This window comes from Electrona antarctica, assembly GCF_951216825.1.
Source record: "Electrona antarctica genome assembly, chromosome: 17".
In the NCBI taxonomy this organism is placed as follows: Eukaryota; Metazoa; Chordata; class Actinopteri; order Myctophiformes; family Myctophidae; genus Electrona; species Electrona antarctica.
The window spans coordinates 21,684,834-21,703,993 of NC_136798.1; the positions used below are offsets into that span (position 1 = coordinate 21,684,834).

A 19,160-nucleotide genomic window follows, 5' to 3' on the forward strand; every position below is an offset into this window, starting at 1 on the left:
ATAAAATAATGTACCATTTAAGTTAATATGACCCCCAAACCCCAAAACGAGTGGAACATTTTACCTGACAGTGGCACTAGATCAAAGTCTGTTGGGTCACCAAAATCAGTTCTCCTCTTGGGAGTAAGAACAGCAAATGCTATGGCAAACCAGCCAACAGTTTTCAAGGTATCTTGTTTAGGCCCAAAGTGCTGGACAGACTGATCACCACTAGCTGGGCTAAAAGAGTCTTTTTAACCACATGAAACTTAGCGCTTTTCCAGGCAAACAAAATTGATCTGTGAGCTAGTAAATCCTCTATTTTTGGCGAAGAGATGTGTTGTGTAGAGAGAAACAAAGATGGGGCCAAGTATAGACACCAAGAGTGTCACAGACACCATAGTGGTAGGAAAATGCATACATTTTCACCCAATATAACATACTGTACACATGAAATAATAGAGGTCGATAATACCTTTCATCTCACATATTGTGCTTTCTGTCTGACTCCTGTCAGGTATGAGGAGTATGTAGACCAGAAATACAAAGAGCACTTGAAGAACCAAGGCAAAGTAGACTCTGTAAGTATCACGTAAGAATAGCACATTGTCATAGCAGTCACATTAGGCCTTTCTTGTCATTCCCCCCTTTGGTAAATGGATATTGCTATTGCCTGTGTGTGTGTGTGTGTTACAGCTTGTGGGAGTGGATGTAATGGCAGCGTTGGACATGTATGCAGAGAGAGGCCAGTGGGACAAATGTCTGGAGACGGCCTCTAAACAGGTGAGCAACGGCTTCAATATTATTAGAAGCCGTTGTTACTTGCAGTGGTGACTCAGTACAGTTAAAAAGTATGATTAATTTTATTATTGCTAATTTGGTTCGAAACGTCTTGGGGACAGCCAATAATAATCACAAATATAGCTGCAAGCAGCAATAAGACGGGGTCAAGCCATAAAAGTAAAGCAGTAAAGAAAAAATCACACCTGTGATTTTTTATAGTTCATTAGGGGTCAAGCCCGAAGGGGCGAACACCCCTTATTGTTTTCGTATGGGTTCCACCATTTTTCGCAGTTTTGGCAGTTCTGTGTTGTCGTTTTCCATGAAATTCGGCAATATGGTAGAGGGTCGTGGGAATCACTCAAGAATAGAAGCACACAGTCATTCATCAAAGGACCTCTGACCTTTAGGTATCACAATGAGTCAATTATCTGATTTGCTCGATCCACTCTTGACAACGTTAAAAAAGCGTCGTCAAGGAATTTTGTAGCCTGGTTAACCACTCCCCCTTGAAATCGCATTGCCATTAATTTGTGTGACGTCTGGACCCTGTTTAATGCATGGTTGGTCGTGGGAGTACAGCGTTGACAGACAACCTCTTTCAGCCAATCAGCGTATCAAAAGAAATGACGTCATCTTCATTGTCCAATCGGTGAACAACACTAACCCGGAACAGGGAACCTGATTGGGTCCAAAATCTGGACCTGCTAATGTTGATTCGTGGGGGTAACAAAAAATGTCGTCATCTCCAGTCTCCAACCTATAATTGTTTATTTAGTATGACATCACTCCTCTCTATATAACATTACTTGTTAGTGTAAGTCCTAATGTAGTCATTGTAGTATCATTGTATCGAGTATCTAGTAGTATTTTGCTACTAATTAGAAGACAGGCATTGCGTATAGCTTTTTGAGTGGTGCAAACCACTCCAACAACTGACTTTGTACCCGTGTTTGTTCGTACCAAAAAAACGAGCATGGTTGCTATGGTTAGCAACCAAAAAAACGAGCATGGTTGCTATGGTTAGTATGTGACGTCACTGACAATTGACAATTCATGCGGAGAGTACTTATGACACAGATGCTTTCCTGGTTCTAATGTACAGTAACTATAACAATAAACGTGTAGTTGCACCACTCAGTTAACACGGGTGTGATTTTTTCTTTACTGCTTTACTTTTATGGCTTGACCCCGTCTTATTGCTGCTTGCAGCTATATTTGTGATTATTATTGGCTGTCCCCAAGACGTTTCGAACCAAATTAGCAATAATTATTTTCTATTTGTTCAATTTCAGTTTGATAAGCAATAGAAAAAAATTAATCATACTTTTTAACTGTACTGAGTCACCACTGCAAGTAACAAGTTAACGAGTTCATAAGTCAGTGATTCTCTAACCTTTTTATTTCAAGGACACCCAGTTTGATATGTATTAGACCCCCTTTTAATATGATGTCCCATGTTACTTTAACTGAGAGTGTACTAATGAAACCATTTGGTTCTAATTGCATGCATGGTTGATTGAATATACTTTGGGTGTGTACGTACGCTTGTTGTTGTGTTTGTAGGACTTTAAGATCCTCCACAAGTACGTAGCGCTGTATGCCACTGAGCTGATCAAGGACGGGAAGCCATCGCAGGCTCTAGGTCTGTTCATACGACATGGAGCCCCAGCCAACCCCCAGGTACACACACACACAACACACACGCAAGCACGCACACACACACACACACACACACGCACACACACACACACACACACACACACACACACACACACACACACACACACACACAGGTCTGTTCATACGACATGGAGCCCTGGCAACCCCCAGGTACACACACACACAGACACACTCGCACATTTAACATTTTCTCCACTGTCGTCTCTTAAATTGCTGCTTTATTATTATTAATAGAAATAGAATAAAAATGAATAGAATAGAAAATGTGTTCCATTTATCAGATGAATATGTTAAATAATTTTATGTGATGAATGTGAAATTTCGTCGCTTGTTTGATTTACATCTGTCAGTAATTGGTCCTTCTGTCTATATCCTATTCATGCCTATTGACCCAGTTATCATAACTAGGATGGGTTTTATCTCACCATGAAATGTGTTCTACACATCATCATAGTGTCATTTTATCCATTTGTAACTCAGGGAGTATACATGCTATAGAGAGTATACATACTATTCATACTATACAAAGTATACATACTACTGTACTGTATATTAATTTGTAATTCAGAGAGTATACACATGTAACCAAATCTAGTTAAACACTGAGGATTTGACTGTTATGTGTACTTGTCTCTCTCTTGTCAGAACTTCAACATATACAAGCGTCTGTCCATGGACTTGCTCAACCTGTTGGGGACGGACGCTGCCGAGTCCTACCGCATGTGGGCCGACCTCCGCAATATGCTGCTGCTTCTGGTAATTTTTTTTAAAAAGACACTGGAGCATCAATATATTACCACAGCCTGTCCATTTTGACACTTTCCGAGTTAAATTAAAGGGAAACGTCACTCCATTGTTCTGATGTGACACCTGAAAGATACCCCATGCCGGCAGTTTCTCCTTAACTTAATGCCCATGTATTCCCAGACACACACTTTAATTCATCTCTCCGGCTACAAGGCTCATTTCTCTAACCTCTACAAACCACTGCACTGCCTTGCTAAGATTGTGAAACAGGTACAGGTTAAGGACATTTTGAATTTACTTCCTTGTTCTCATGCTCTCCAGTGTGACAATCTGTCTAAGTCTGCTGAAGCGAACTCTCCAGCCCACGAGGAGTTTGAAGAGATGCTGCTGGTTGCTCACTACTGTGCGACTCGATCAGCTGCCAAAGGAGTGGACCAGCTGGTATGTGAACAACATGCATGCAGACACATTGCTTAAATGTAATAATAAACCCTATCATCACATACAATTGTTATGGGTCCATTTTTTGGGGGGGCTTCTTACATTTAGTTTATAATTATTATTATTTCAAAACATTTTCAAAAAACATTTTTGGGTCCTGGACAAACGTCTAATTCCTCTTTTGGGTCTTTAGTTTGAGACCCACTGATCTAGCATGTTCTTACAAAGCATACATACCTGTACTATATCCATGCGTCCACCCACGTACGCTACTTGCGTGTTTGCAGGTGAGCATCTCTACCAAGTTGTCGGTGTCTCTGCTGCGGCACACAGAAGTGGTTCCAGCCGATAAGGCCTTCTACGAAGCTGGCATGGCCTGCAGGGTAAGTGCACTCTACAGTTGCCCTATTTTCATATATATTTTGTTTTGTTTTGTTTTGTCTTGCTACGACGAGTGGAGTGCCCAAGATAGCATGTGGTGTCCTCAGTGGAAATGTGTCCTTTTCTGCTTCTCCATCACAGGCGATCGGCTGGGAGAACATGGCGTTCATCTTCCTCAACCACTTCCTGGATCTGTCAGATGTGAGTTAGCCAATCACAAACAGACCGGTAGGCCTCCAGTAATAGACACATGTTTTTTCTAAACGGAATCATACCTGTGTGTGTGTGTGTGTGTGTGTGTTTGTGTGTGTGTGTGTGTGTGTGTGTGTGTGTGTGTGTGTGTGTGTGTGTGTGTGTGTGTGTGTGTGTGTGCGTGTGCGTGTGCGTGTGCGTTTCTCTCCAGGGTATTCAGGAGGGCAACTTGGATGCCCTCGACCACGCAGACTTCCAGGACACAGATATCCCCTTCGAGGTCCCTGTACCCTCCAAGCTCCATGTCACCGTAAGATGCCTACAGTACCTCAGTTGACCCCACCCCAACATACCGTTGGCCTCATCTATTAATATGTTCATCCTTCACTTGCGAAGATGGCCGATGAGGCCGATCCTTGCACGGAATGACCGGTTGCAGTGAGGTTACATTCCAAAATCACTATCTGCCTGAGTCAAATCATTCTGATGGGTAGATATAGGCAATAAGGCAGGATGAATCAGCAGTGTTAGGAGAGTAGAGTTAGGCAGAGTTTGCAGAGTTAGTAAATAAAGGCTGATAAATATAACTTAGGCAAATTGATTTCCTATAAGTCAAAATGACTTGGCCAATTATGCTATGAGGCTAACGATACTGTATACACTGTAATGTATTCATTTAACTTTTAGTGTATGTATGGACACATGCACAGTATATTTGTGCACTTGTACAAGTTTGTGATTTTGAGATGGCGGCTTTTTTTCTGTGTCCACTGTGTGTGTGTGTTTGCGCGTGTCAGGAAAGTCAGCATGAGGAGATCCGTGACTGGGTGTTGACGGTATCCATGGATCAACGAGTGGAGCAGGTTCTGCCACGCGATGAGAGAGACACATACGAGGCGTCGCTGATAGCTGCCAACAGTGGCATCCGCTCTCTGCCCTGTGTCGTCACTGGTACGCCATACCATTTTTCAGGGAGGTAGTGCTGGTGTGAATTTTCCTGCCTCTAATTTTCAGCAGACAAGCAATTGGTAATTGTGGCCCTGTTTTGTTCACCCCAGGCTACCCTGTGTTGAGAAACAAAATGGAGTTCAAGACCCCAGGGAAGGCGGCTAATAAGGACGACTGGAACAAGTTCCTCATGGCAACTAAGGTGAGACAGAGGCAAGAAAGGAGGGAGAGTTGGCCTTTTTCCACACGAAGGAAGGAGCGTTAAAGCCCTTATTTCTTGGACAATGTAGTCACAGTTTCAAACAAAGTATTCAGACACTTAGTTGGTCTGTTACCAATGATTGACAGCCACACTTTGTACACTGACAGAACAATCAACTTTTGCATCTTAAATGTATTGTCTTAAGTTACCTAATAAGCATCTATAACAGACTAAACTGCTTGTAAATTAGTTCTGTGGATCATAATATTCAAATGTTCCTGGCAAACACGTCAAATGACATAATCATCCTGCCCACCACCATGGAGATTGGCGTCTGATTCTCCCATGGCGCTTCTGGCCTTCGCCAGAACACAATGGGCCGTGTTTATGGTTGGGAAGCCAGCAGGGGAGGGTGTTCTCGGCTGCTGCACTAGCGACTCCTACAGGGAAGTCAGGCTGCTTATTCAGCAGGGAGCAGAGCTGGAAGGCATAGCATGTTCCTCCACATCCTAGTGAAACTCCTCACTGTCAGGAATACAAGAACGGTCGATACAACAACCTAGTTGGACCCGGTCAAATCCAGTGACCTCGGGTCGGTTGGACCCAGTCAAATATTCGATTCTGTCCCTAATTCTGTAAGTCGAACGGTGCTGAGAACACATTATATCAATATGACTACATTTGAGAAAACATTTTAAAGGATAAATTGTTGATAAACAAAGAATACATGATAAAGTGTTGAAATATTTTAATTACAGACACTACAGATGTAGTGTTTTAGAAAGATTACGCCAGATTTAAAACTTGCAAATCGGCTAAATTGAAGCATTGTTGACATTTGAACTTTTGCTATGCTTAGGAAAAATTTATTTTTATTCATTTTTTTGGTAGAAAATCCCCTTTAAAAAGATTAAATTCCTTAGTTGTACTAACGGTTCCAACCTGAATTATTTTGAGTTCAATGACCTCAAAGGACGTTGAGAAGTTATCAACTTAACACAAACAATTGTGCAAAGTTTTCAGTTAAAAAGAAAGAACATAAGCAGCCAAACTGCAATTAACGTGAGCTGTGCTGTGAAGGAGAATTTTGGGGTGTATTAGTGGGAGCCCACGAGGATTTGAATAGAGTGAGGAAGATTCCCATACAGTGTTCCCAGCCTTCACTGAACAGCATGAAGCCCAAACCATGTTTGATTCATAATTGATCCACATTCCACACCTTTGATCATACTCCCCTCCCCTCAAACACATGCACGCACGCACGCACGCACGCACGCACGCACGCACGCACGCACGCACGCACGCACGCACGCACGCACGCACGCACGCACGCACGCACGCACACACACACACACACACACACACACACACACACACACACGTTCACAATCCAGGTTTGATATGCTCTGATACTGATAGCATATGAATCTTTTGAGCCCTGGCTAATGATGGTTCACTTTATCTCATCCTCGCTCAGCACTCAGGAGTCCTCGACATTTCACAGGTGTGATTAGAAAAGTAGACTAGACTCAGCCCTCCTAGTTCCCAAATAGAGTAGACACACGCACCCATGCACGCACATACACTTTCACACGCAAAATACACTCTTATCTACTCTGTGTCCCTGAGTGTGTTTTGTGATTTGTTGTTGCAAATGTCCCTCTACCTCTTACAGACCACTCACAGTCCAGAATGCCAGGATGTCCTGATGTTTATCAGCCAATGGTGTGGAGGCCTGCCGGCCTCTGGATTCTCCTTTCATTGAGGCTCTTGGACACACACACACACACACACACACACACACACACACACACACACACACACACACACACACACACACACACACACACACACACACACACACTCACACTCTCTCTCTCTCCCTCCCTCTCCAAGCCCCCCTACTCAACCCCCTTATACCTCACGCTTCCATCTCACCACTCCGATGTTCTCTCCAAAGCACCGCCCCAGGCTTTGAAATATTTAATCCATCCGTCCGCGCTCTCCCTTTAGACCTCTTTCCTCTCCCCCTCCTCCTCCTCTTCCTCATACCTATCCCTCCATCTCTGCATATTGTGGGCCTGTTAGTGAAATGCAGCGCTGCCTGCACACGCTGGCTCTTAACACATCTTTATGGGATCTTTATAGACAGCCTTTGCAGTCCCGTTGTTATCTAGAGTGGGCCGCATCTCCCAGTAGTACGTGGTTTTACTGTCACTGTTCTGCTTTTAATACAATGTGACAACAGCATGGGGGTTTGCGCTTAGGAACTGGCCTGCGTTTGTTAGGCCTGCACGCCATCAAGAAGACTGTCATTTCCTTGACAACAGACATGAGTGACGCAACCAGCATATATATTAATTTATTTGTCTTGTGTGTGAAGCACTCTAGCATCATCTCATGATCATGTATTGACCCAGCACTGTTCCCAGAGTTCTATTTGATCATGTATTGACCCCGCACTGTTCCCAGAGTTCTATTTTAGTCCTGGCCGTTGACACAGTCCCGAATGGACTCCTATTGGTTAGTCAGCCCCGGAGTGTTCAGGCTTCAGTGTAAATTAATATTTTGTACATTTCAGCGTCAGTTGACAGATTCCTTCTCACTCTTGTGTTACTTCTCAGTTAGTTCTCCTGCATCATTCTTCACACCCTGCCTTCTTTTCATGTCTTCAGTTCCTTTCTGCCCTTGTCTCTCCTTCTCTCTCTCGCTCTCCTTCACTCTCACTCTCTCCGTCTCTCTCTCCTGTCTCTCTCTCTTTCTCCCTTTCTACCTCTATCCATCTTGTCTTTGAAGGCTTAGGTTGACAAACCAAAGTGTCATGTTGAAGATAGACCATAAATGCCTTTCTGTAAAGCAGCACAATATATAATTTCAGCATCAACGTCACAATGTACACATGTGCATAGTGACATTGCAAAGGATAGTTTAGGCAAATTGGTCCAGGCAGTCACATGGTACGATTGTATTTAAACTTCTTGCTAGAAAATGAAAACTAGCTAGGTTCACATTTTTCATGACTAATCTGGAGGAAAAAAAAACATTACAGTCCATCTGATAAATAACATAATGATTTAATGACTTATTGGTAACTGGTCGTACATACACATTATGCATCCACAGAGGTTGAGTCAATCAAAGTATTGAACAACTGCCTTATTTTCCCCTCTAAACTCTTCCTAATCATAATAAATACATCTTGTGAATTTTTTTATATTGTAATACATTTAGCAAAAAAATAAAATATTGCAATGGCATTTTTCCCCCAATATCATTCAAGCTTACCTTTGTGCTCCAGAAGCTGATATTTTCATGCTTTGCATACGACCAAAGAGCATCTACGCTCACTACACTGCTATAGAGAATGAGATGCTGCTTGAACACTGTGTGTGTGTGTGTGTGTGTGTGTGTGTGTGTGTGTGTGTGTGTGTGTGTGTGTGTCAAGGGCAGTAAGAACTTAATATTGTATTGAAATATATAATAGAGTTTGGACTTTAAACATTTCGACACTATGGCTTCTTGCCTTTGTTTGATATTGAATGTATTTTGTATAGTAAAAATTAAATAAAGATACATTCTTTCCAAATATTCTCTTGGAATTGCAGTTAATATTTGTGATGCCATTAGATTACTAGTCTTGACATGAGCATATATATATACACTGTACAGTATAGTGTACAATGGGGACAAGCTAAGTAGCATGCATAATGGTTCAACTATGCTATGGATATAATTTCATTTGTCCACTATTTATTTTCCTTGCTTGGGTAAACAGCGCCGTCTTGTGGGTCTCCATGGGAAGAATCCATGGAGTTAAAGGATCGTGCTACTAATAATATATCCGTTTTCTTTAGAGGGGGCTTAATGGTTCATGTCATGACCTTGACTCGCTGCATTTGGCGTTATGGCGAAATACTCTGTCAAACGGAAAGGCATAAGGCTGCTTTGACGCAGAGAAGATATGTAGGCTAACATTTCTATTCACACAAAGTCCTACCTCCCTATAGAATACGTTTTAGTTAAGATTACTCAATCGAGAATAGCAGGCAATTCTGGGGCATTTTCACGAAATAATCAAATCAACCCAACAGTCCAGTGAGTCCACCGTCCACCCAACCGTTTATTGCAAACTGGCCTGTGCTCAAAATGATTAAATGGAAGTCCTTTCAAGGTTGCAAACCAATGTCTTCATATTTCCTCATTAATGAAAATGTCATGCCATTCCCGTCTTCCCGAAGTGACATGACATATAATATAGCGTAGACCTATATCATGGACGTCCCAAATCACTGCAAAAACAAACAAAAAAACAAACATCCTTTAAGTAACGCAGGGAACAGAAATATTATTTCCGAGTGTATAGGCCTAGATGCTGTATACTTGGACTATGGATTGTGCTTTGCGATATTCAACATTGTGCTAATGATAGCTCTGCGTGAATGATATGACCTCGTCCTCGTCTATAATCTAAAAGATTTTCATTACATTTATTTCGAACATGCATGCTTAACATTAAACGCAATAATGCCTAATTGGCAGGCTCCTATGTCCGTGAAGTTCACTGGTATCTGACCTGGACGTTTGTTAAATAGAGGCTCAAACAATTCCCGGACTTGTTGTGAGCATAGTTTAGTTGATTATAGTCTGCCTCTCTGATCCATAGAGCAAAGGGCGTTAGGGCTATGGACCAGAGCTAGTCTGCCTCAGTGCCTCTAAAAATAAGATTGTCAGATAATCTGCCTCGGTCCTCGACATTATATTGGGATTGCAATGCATGATATATCCGGACAATGCAGTTTCATGGGAGCTTTGTACTATACACAATGTCCATATTTTGATAATTGATCAATAAACGCATCTATCCCATGATTGATATGCGAAATGACCAGCACGTATAGGGGGTCCCCATTTTACAACAATCTATGGCTTGTGTGTGTGTTTCCTATTTCATAAAGAGGAAGGCGTGATGGGCTTGCATTATACCATCTCGATTCAATTGTGTAACAATTCCAGTTTAACTTTCCCATTTCCTGCATGCCTTTACGCAAATTACGCATCCTTCACTTCACTTGCAATGATTATAGGCTATATCCTTCATTTAGCAGGCTTGGCTGCATAATCGTCCTTCCTTTCCTTGGCACTAAAGCCAGCCCATAAGCGGCTCTATTTGGGACATCACGGCAGAAGTTAATAGAAACGGGGCCTTGCCCTTGCCGCCTTGTGTGTTCTCCACCCAGATCCGCTGCTTCTCTCCGTCCACTCTATATGAGCTTCTCCATCCCCCGAATAGATCATTGAACGGTTGACAAGACGCTGAACCCACGCATGGACGCATTCATGAATAAGGAAGGCCTATATGTTGAATTCCCTTTTCTGTTGAAATGGCCTTAAATGATTTGGTGTAACGGCTGCAGCCGTTCTGATGCCTCATCAATGCATAGGCCTACATTACAAGATCTTGAAGGCGAGACCTTTAACCTTTTGGAGGAAAATCAAAGCTCTACCGACGCCGTGCAATGCATGGGCCTAAATGTGTGACCGTGACGGACTCAATGGCAATATTTCTGACGATATTTGGCCCCTCTCTTGGCATTCACCGCGTGCCTTAATTGTATGGACATTTAAATCAAGGTCCGCTGTGAACACGAGGAGAAACGGGCCCCGCTCTCCGTCGCCGCTGTCCCGGGCTGTTTGTTTCACCACTGTGAAGTCATGTAGTCTATTTCCAACAGCGCTAGCATGACGGTAACACCGCAACCTGCATTGCGTGGAAAAGGAGGGCATCGTGATGAGCTGCAGCTTTACCACTCTGCGCCAAAATGTAGGACTTTACCGGCACGCACTGCAAACCTGCCTGCAGGCGGTCATAATAAAGCATCATTCTCCAATATCCAACAATAGCCATAATGCGCATGCATCATATTTCACCATGGCATTAATGATACAATTGCAGGGGATGAAGATGCTGCCCGAACGGAAATTAATTAGCCTATACATGCATGCAAGCTGAGATGTATACCTATTATGATTTAAGCTATAGATACAAACAGTAGTATAGCCTAAAGCCCCCCGCACAGTATAGGCTATAGCTTTGATGCCCGTGGCCGGTTTGCAGGCCGCGAATGACCACAGAAAGATAACGGGGCTCCGCAGTATAGGCTATAGCTCAGCAACTCCCGTGGTAGAGAAGTAGCCTATAGGCTTTAAAAACGCCTGGCATATAGCGGCCCATCTGGAGCCTCTCTCATCATCAGCTTTGTCAAGTCTTGCATACGCTAAAATGCTAATGACCTAGATAGCTCATGCAAAATGCAGCAGCAGAGGTTGCGGGGGGGTGTGGGGTGTCTGAACGAGATGTCTTCCACGCCTGCCTCTTTGTGTGTGTGTGTGTGTGTGTGTGTGTGTGTGTGTGTGTGTGTGTGTGTGTGTGTGTGTGTGTGTGCGTGCGCGTGCGTGCGTGCGTGCGGGGACAAGGAGGTTGGTCGGTGCACCTGCATCACTAGTTACCTCGGATATTGCATAGACAATGAGAGAGAAATAAGTTAGTATATTAATAAGTTAATAATACTTCTGTGCTGACCTGGATCAGATTCATGGGGAGGGCAAAAGGGTAAGCCTATAATATAAATAGGACAGAATAGGCATATGAAATATGACAAAAATAATTAACATTTTTAGTTTGAGACAACAAACTCAAATGAATGTGGCCGAATAAATGCAAGTCTCTTGCGCATATAGGCTAATCATGTCGTTAACGCAACCAGCGAGTAACTTACACAAGTGTCTTGCGTGATCGATGACTCCCATAGCACGAAAAACAACTCAAATCTCCACGAGTCTTCCATTTAGCATGCACATAATAGTCTCTGTCTCGGTGTTCCAGCGAACCAGGATGCTCCATCCGTCTCTCTCTCTAGGTAGGAAGATACCGGCGGCCGGTCGGGTGCTGATGCTGAGTGAAACGGTCCTCTCCGGTCAGTGACATCCATCGCCGCTGCTCCTCTTCCTCACACTGCAAATTGATGGGGGGATATTGGGCTACGATGGAGATGAAAACAATAACAGATATTCCACTGGAGGCACACACAAAAAGATCTTAAACTCTCCTCGCGGATAGTCAAAGAGAGAATATGGGCGCAGCAGTTGGTGGATAAGGGCTTTGGCGCAGTCTGAGAGAGAGAGAGAGAGAGAGAGAGAGAGAGAGGGAGAGAGAGAGAGGGGGGGGGGGGGGGACGTTGTCATCACGTAAAAGGCTCTAATGGTAAAAGCCTTTTGACAAGAGTGGGGGAGAGTAACCCAGTTTTCCATCCCGTGTTCCTTATCCCCCTCTCATCCTCTTCTGGGGAAGATGCAGCATCTGCTGATTTTGGACAGGTTTATTTTATTCAACATTTCACCCATGTAGGCTACAGTAATTGACGTTATATGAACAGATTCTAACTCGGAGTAGGTTAGGCAGGCTATAAACTCCCAGGCCCTTCGCTAACTATATATATAATTAATGTATAGCTATATGCGCCTCTCAGACAACAGCATTAGGTTAGGCTGTATATATCACAAGACCCGTCGCTATAATATTTGAACCCTAGGCGATAGTCCACTAAGGATCGACATATAAACGCTAACAGAAAAAAATAAATCAAACACTATACGTGCATGCATCGCATTAAACTGTTCTCGTCCATTTTCTCGGGGCCTATTGCTGCACAGGCAACTCAATTGAATAGGTTATTGATGATTATCACGAGCCATCCAGGCCGTTATTTCCATTCAAGGACAAATCATTAAGTTGAATAAATATTTTGGGAACCCCCTCCCTATGAACCAACGGCACAGGCCTTGTTGTCCATATGGTTTGTCATCTGTTCCGTCCGTCCCTTCCCCCCGCACCATGATGCATGTTGTCCGTTAACACACAAGTATAGATTGATGGGGAGACCATTCGGCATTCATTTGACTCAGGAAATTACTATCACGGGTTCTGAGTGAATTAATCGTCTGCGCTAATGCAGGAACATTAATTTTATAGTCAATATAGGCTATAGGCCTATTGGTTGTATCAGGCTATACGCTTGTATACAAATTTGATGTGATGTCACTCCCTCTGAACTGAAGTCTGTATAGGATACCATGCCAGTTTCTCGCGATTTAGCAATCATTTTAGACCAAAATAGGTGGATTTCTTCGATCCCAATTTTGTTTATCGACTAGGCCTAGACTATAGGGTCCGTTCCCGGTTGCACTTTACGTTCCCGGTTGCACTTTACGCTCTTTATAGTTTCGGTTTTATTTCCACCCACAGACAGACCGTCTGTCACAGACGCCTCTATTGTATCCATGCACAGCCGTGTCTCGTGCGTCTGACTATACATTCGGTAGGGTAGGGTCACTAGAGGTCTCCGTCCCCCCTCCTCCTCTCTCTCCCCCGCCCCGTCTCGTGCCGCCGCAAAGTGTCGTCTGCGGGGCGCGTGCCGTGCATGGCAGGTGCCTCAGCCTCCGAGTCCGAGAGCACAGTTCAACTCCAGATGGCTACAAACGCGCGCGCGCCAATGCCATATCTCGGCAAGACGGCAACCCACGCCCTTGGCTTTTCTATAAGATGTCTGTCCAGCTCAACAGCCTCCGTGTAGATTTTTGTCCTACACAAATATTAAATTCCCATTGACAATTAATGGATGATGTACTATGATAAGAGCGCCCCTCACTTCACACGGGTGTGATTTTTAATAATAAATAGGCTATAATAAAGAATTGTTTTATTTGATGACCTATATGGTTTACATTGTTACATTTACAAGTCTTTCGTGAACCCGTCCCAGGAAGAAAGCGGATTATTAGCAACAACTGTTTTCATCAGAGAATGTATTCACCACACAGTTATAGCCTATACGGTACTTTATTGATCCCATGGGAAAAATCGTCATCAGCATTCCAAATCCATCGCAAGACGCAGTCACTGACTAACTAAGCACTAAGCAGTGCCGGCCTGGGGACCATGCTGGGGTCTACGCAGCATCTGTATCTAGAGACCATAGACTGTAAAAAATAAAATAGATCTAGACGGATAAAAGTTTCTTATCGGGGTAACCATGAAAATTATTGACATTCAAATCACAACTAAACTAGCAAATTCTCAAGTGTACATTTTCTGTATTAATAGCCTAATACAAAATAAATAAAAAATGTATAATTTGTACATGTATAATGTATGTGTTTTAAAAAGGCCACATTTGTCTTCCTGTTGAATAGAATAATCGTCAGGAAAACACCTTAGTCATGGTATGATGAAGTAATTTAGTTATTGTACAACGAGGACGTTGAGGCCTGGGTTGTTACACAAGCACACGCTGGATGACGGATGAGACTACGGTAGCTCTGTGCAGGCACTGCAGGGAGACTCTGAACTGAAGCTGAGCTGCATATGGTCGCCACGAGCAGACTCCGTTTGATTTGGCGACACTTTGTCAACAGGGGAATGGGAGACATGTCCTCCAAAGCCATGATGCCCACGCCTGATGCCGCGCTTTCGGGCCGGGAACAAAGTCTGAAAGTTTCAGGTAAGTCAACCCCCTCTCTATGGCAGTTCTTGCTAGCTTTAGCAAGTTAGCTTTGTTGCTGGTGTTATGTAGTAAATAGGTGTGTTGTGTAACCCAACTGAATCGGAAGAACAACGTGTTTCTTTGAACTGGTTTTGCAAAGTGGAGGAAATTACCCTGGTAACATGCACTTGTTTTGTTACATAGTTACACTGCAGCGATACCCTCCTGCCTTGAATGTTTGTTATTGTTTTCAATGCAAGACTAGTCTTGATCCCATTGCCCGAAGCGGCGTTTGGACGTGATGCGATATACTCTAAGGATGCGATGCGATAGGCTCGTTGGTTAATTAGCTGAGGGCTGCTAAAGGAAGCTGCTTATAGTTCAATTATTTATTTGTTTATTTTTAAGTTGCCGTTAATATAGTACCCTCCCAGAGAAATGACCCCTAGTCCTGGACTGGTCCAGAGAAAGTTAAGGAAATCTCAGTTTGTCTGCCGTGGCAGTGAAAATCGAGGTTCCTCTGACAACGAACTACCCAATCACAGTGATACCGTCCGTCCAGGCCATGGGTCTTTCTCTTCATGCGCATGCGTCCATCAGGCCTACGTTAGTTATATGGAGCATCATTCACCCACTAGAGTAGACTGTATTAGACACTAGGCATAGAAATGGAATTCTGTAAATCTTTGACTTATAAATTGCATTAAAGTTTGAATGTTGGTTTTAGAACATACTGTAATATGTTTGGAACCATCCCCACCCTCCATGATGAGAGAGATAACTTGACAATTTAAATATTTCTATTTTGAGCCTACAAACACATTGGAAAAAGTCTGATAACGGCTGCTTCTTCTTTCGAGTAATTCCCATCGTGGTCACAGCAGATCTGATTTCTTATATTTATATAATATATATTGTGTTTTCTTATTTTGTCAATTATATTGTTTTCTTATTTTCTATTAATACTGATCACATTATGGCTAGTTTGAGAGGACCTGTGATGTTATGACATACTTTTTATTTGTGTCTTACGTTTTTGAGGGGCGCTAGCCCCTCCTATATACAGGTTTAATGTTTGTTTAGTTCAATGTTTGTTTTAAAAACGCAATTGACAATGAAGAGAAATGAACGTTTGTTTTTAGTTAAATGTTTGTTTTAAAACGCCATTGACAATGACGGAAAATGTGTTTACATCACCATTACATCACCTAATCATAGCACTATGAGTTAGACTTTAATATATTAGCGCCCCTCACTTCACAGGGGTGTAATTCTTTTCTATTCATTTGGTCATTAAAACTCATTCAGTGCCACCTGGTGAACACCAGTTTTGGCCCTTGTTGCCACCGACGCCCATTATAAATAAAAGAAAGAAAATGTAATTCTATTGTGCATGTCATGTGCATGTCATCACCTGCACACCAGATTAGAGGAATTTTCAAAATATGGATAAAAAAAAGAATATAAAAAAAAGGCGCCAATGGCACACTGGGACATAAAGGGGAGGCGTCCAAAGGCGTCCCGTGGCATGGAATGAGTTTTAAGGTCCACAGAATGAGAGGTCTGCTCTGCCGGAAACACCGCAAAAAAAAGTTATGGCAATTTACAATTTAGGCATTTAGCAGACGCTCTTAATGGCCATTCATTTTTGTATACCACACCATAGAGTCTATGGCATAGACAACCTATATAAGGTAAAAATGTCCAAATCATGCTTTAAGTAGCATGTGACATGTCAAACTAGGGGTTTTTCATGATTCTGAATCCATTCCAAGCATTAGTTTTGCACGAAAACACTACTTGGCCTAAAAACAGCCACAGCCGTCATCCCAAGGAGTGTTTTTCGTGCAAAACTAATGCTTGGAATGGATTCAGACTACATGAAATATGATATATACAGAGACACCTCCCCGACAATTTCGCTGAGACAGTTTGTTTATTTTTGGACCAGAATTCCAAAAATGAGACGATTTTAAGATGACCCCGTCCCCATGTTATTTTCCATAGAGAAATTACTTCTGTGAACCAGGGGATGAGCGAGTGACGTCAGGACTTTGGCGCTCTATTAGAAGTGAACTTTATTTCCATTGTGGATTATTGGATTTTCTGTGTAAAGGATTTTGTTGAGGATGGACTGTGCGGGAGAGTTTGACTGGTGGCAAGAGTAGGCTATCTTGCCATAACTCCATAGGCTGATTTATTGTGCTTTCTTTTGGTGTGTGCGTGCGTGCGTGTGTGTCCACAGAGCAGCACTGCTGCAGGACCGTGTGTGTGCGTGTGTGCGTGTGCGTGTGTGCGTGTGTGTGTGCGCGCGCGCGTGAATTGAACAGTGACAGCCAGGACACTAAGAAAATTTCTGAAACTTTAGTTTCTAAAATAATCTCTTTTGGCACCACAGTGACAGTTCTTACACCTCTTCAATCCTGTTTTAGGCCCTCTCTGTTTTAGATCAGGCTAATCACCATACACTGTGTTGTCACTCGTCAGTAAACTAGCCTGCATGGTGGGACTATGGTGCTAAAGGCTGAACTGTAGTTGATGAATGTGGTGATAAGTGATTGTTTTACCTCTACAGGACGCCGTCCTGTCATTGTTTTGATTTTATGACTGCTGACTGAGTGCTCATGACCTTCACCCATGATTACTAAGATACCCAGTCACAGAAGCTGCAATTTCACAATTCTGACCTTGAACATTTCGGCGTAGATGGAAGTATGAACCAAGGTTTAGAGTAGGGCTGTAACGCTTGATTATTTTCTCAGAGAGTATACTGAGTAATTAATTAATTAAATAATTAATTAATTAAAACAAACAAAACGGATTATCCTGATTAACCACGTAAGCCCTATTTTATAGGCTACCTTGTTGGACAGCAGTGTTTTGTAAAAATTGAAATTAATTTGAAAATAATACTCTTAGTGAAGAGTTGTTAATGTGTTAACACATTGAGAGCCCACGAAATACTGCCCAAAATCACTTTCACCTAGAAAATCCATTCACATTTTTTATAATTCAGCTGACTGTGGAGACACATGCTGGAACTTTTTACTTTGAAATGTTTTATAGTTTCTGAGTTATTTAATTTAAACGCCAAATGCATTCTCAATGGCGAAAACACAAACTTTGGCACCACGTGTAATTTAAAAAAAAAAAAAAGTGTTTAGATTTTTCTGATTTTTTTTTAATTTTGAAAGACGTCCACAGACGTCTTGGGCTATGCACGTGCGGTAATACCCAGGACGTCCACAGACGTTTTGGGCACAAAATGTGTTAATATTGTGTGCCAAAATTGAAGTGCAACCTTACCCAGCAAGCACGGTCAGGACCTTGACTTATTAGTGACGTCTCTATTGGGGCCAAATCAAGTCAGACCAAGACTAGTCAGATCTGGCCCAGAATATCACCTGATTTCAAGCAACATACATTCTGCCCACTAAGACAGACGTCCCTGGATGAATCAGAGAGATTCCGATAGAGGCCATATCATAAGTCATATCATAACTAGTCAGATCTAGCTCAGAATAAGCTATATTATTTTAACTGGTGAAGACGTCCTGGAAATGACGTAAAGATCATCCCCATATGGGCTGTGATCTGGCCTAGTCCTGAACGTCACCAGAGTCACTGGAGGACGTCATCATAACGTCATCATGACGTCATTTGGCTTGCTGGGTAAACATGCTTCCTCTTATTCATATGTATGCCTGCAAGTTCCCAGGCAGAGTGTCTGAGTGTGTGTGTGTGTGTGTGTGTGTGTGTTGCAAGACAGCTTTCATGCAACACACACACACACACACACACACACACACACACACACACACACGATAATGTGGCAGAGTGGAATTATCGGATGGATATGTGATCTAGAGATCACCATGGCATTTTTATCTTTTATTTTTGTCTCTTGACTGTTCATTGTCACGTTTTTGTTTTGTTTGTACGTCACCATCCTCCAGCACTGCTCAACAGGCCCTAGGCAACAAGCACTGCACCACAGGTCTGGCAGCATGCCAGGACACACACACACACACACACACACACACACACACACACACACACACACACACACACCCCACAGTTGCACAGACTGACAGCATGCACGTGGTCCTGCAGTAGTGCTGCTCTGTGGGCACACACACACACACACACACACACACACACACACACACACACACACACACACACACACACACACACACACACACAGCTGAAGGTCATGCATGATGCTGCTGGGTTGTAAGAGAATGTGGTGTGCAGGGTGAGATGGC

At 42.8% G+C, this 19,160-nt stretch overlaps 2 protein-coding genes across 3 annotated transcripts in view; both read left to right on the plus strand.

The window, feature by feature from the left end:
* The window catches only part of ift172 (intraflagellar transport 172), a 70,914-nt gene extending 61,973 nt beyond the window's left edge, over nt 1-8,941 (plus strand). For both annotated transcript variants that reach the window (XM_079526818.1, XM_079526819.1), the window contains 11 exons: nt 497-560; nt 676-762; nt 2,326-2,442; nt 3,088-3,198; nt 3,511-3,630; nt 3,918-4,013; nt 4,153-4,212; nt 4,415-4,513; nt 5,001-5,154; nt 5,262-5,353; nt 7,029-8,941. In XM_079526818.1, coding sequence (XP_079382944.1) covers nt 497-560; nt 676-762; nt 2,326-2,442; nt 3,088-3,198; nt 3,511-3,630; nt 3,918-4,013; nt 4,153-4,212; nt 4,415-4,513; nt 5,001-5,154; nt 5,262-5,353; nt 7,029-7,118 — 1,090 coding nt within the window. In that variant the 3' untranslated portion in view covers nt 7,119-8,941. The remainder of the gene's footprint in view (nt 1-496; nt 561-675; nt 763-2,325; nt 2,443-3,087; nt 3,199-3,510; nt 3,631-3,917; nt 4,014-4,152; nt 4,213-4,414; nt 4,514-5,000; nt 5,155-5,261; nt 5,354-7,028) is intronic.
* A 5,716-nt stretch (nt 8,942-14,657) lies between these two features.
* msraa (methionine sulfoxide reductase Aa) overlaps nt 14,658-19,160 on the plus strand; it is an 83,841-nt gene continuing 79,338 nt past the window's right edge. The window contains exon 1 of the mRNA XM_079525411.1: nt 14,658-14,910. Coding sequence (XP_079381537.1) covers nt 14,775-14,910 — 136 coding nt within the window. The 5' untranslated portion in view covers nt 14,658-14,774. The remainder of the gene's footprint in view (nt 14,911-19,160) is intronic.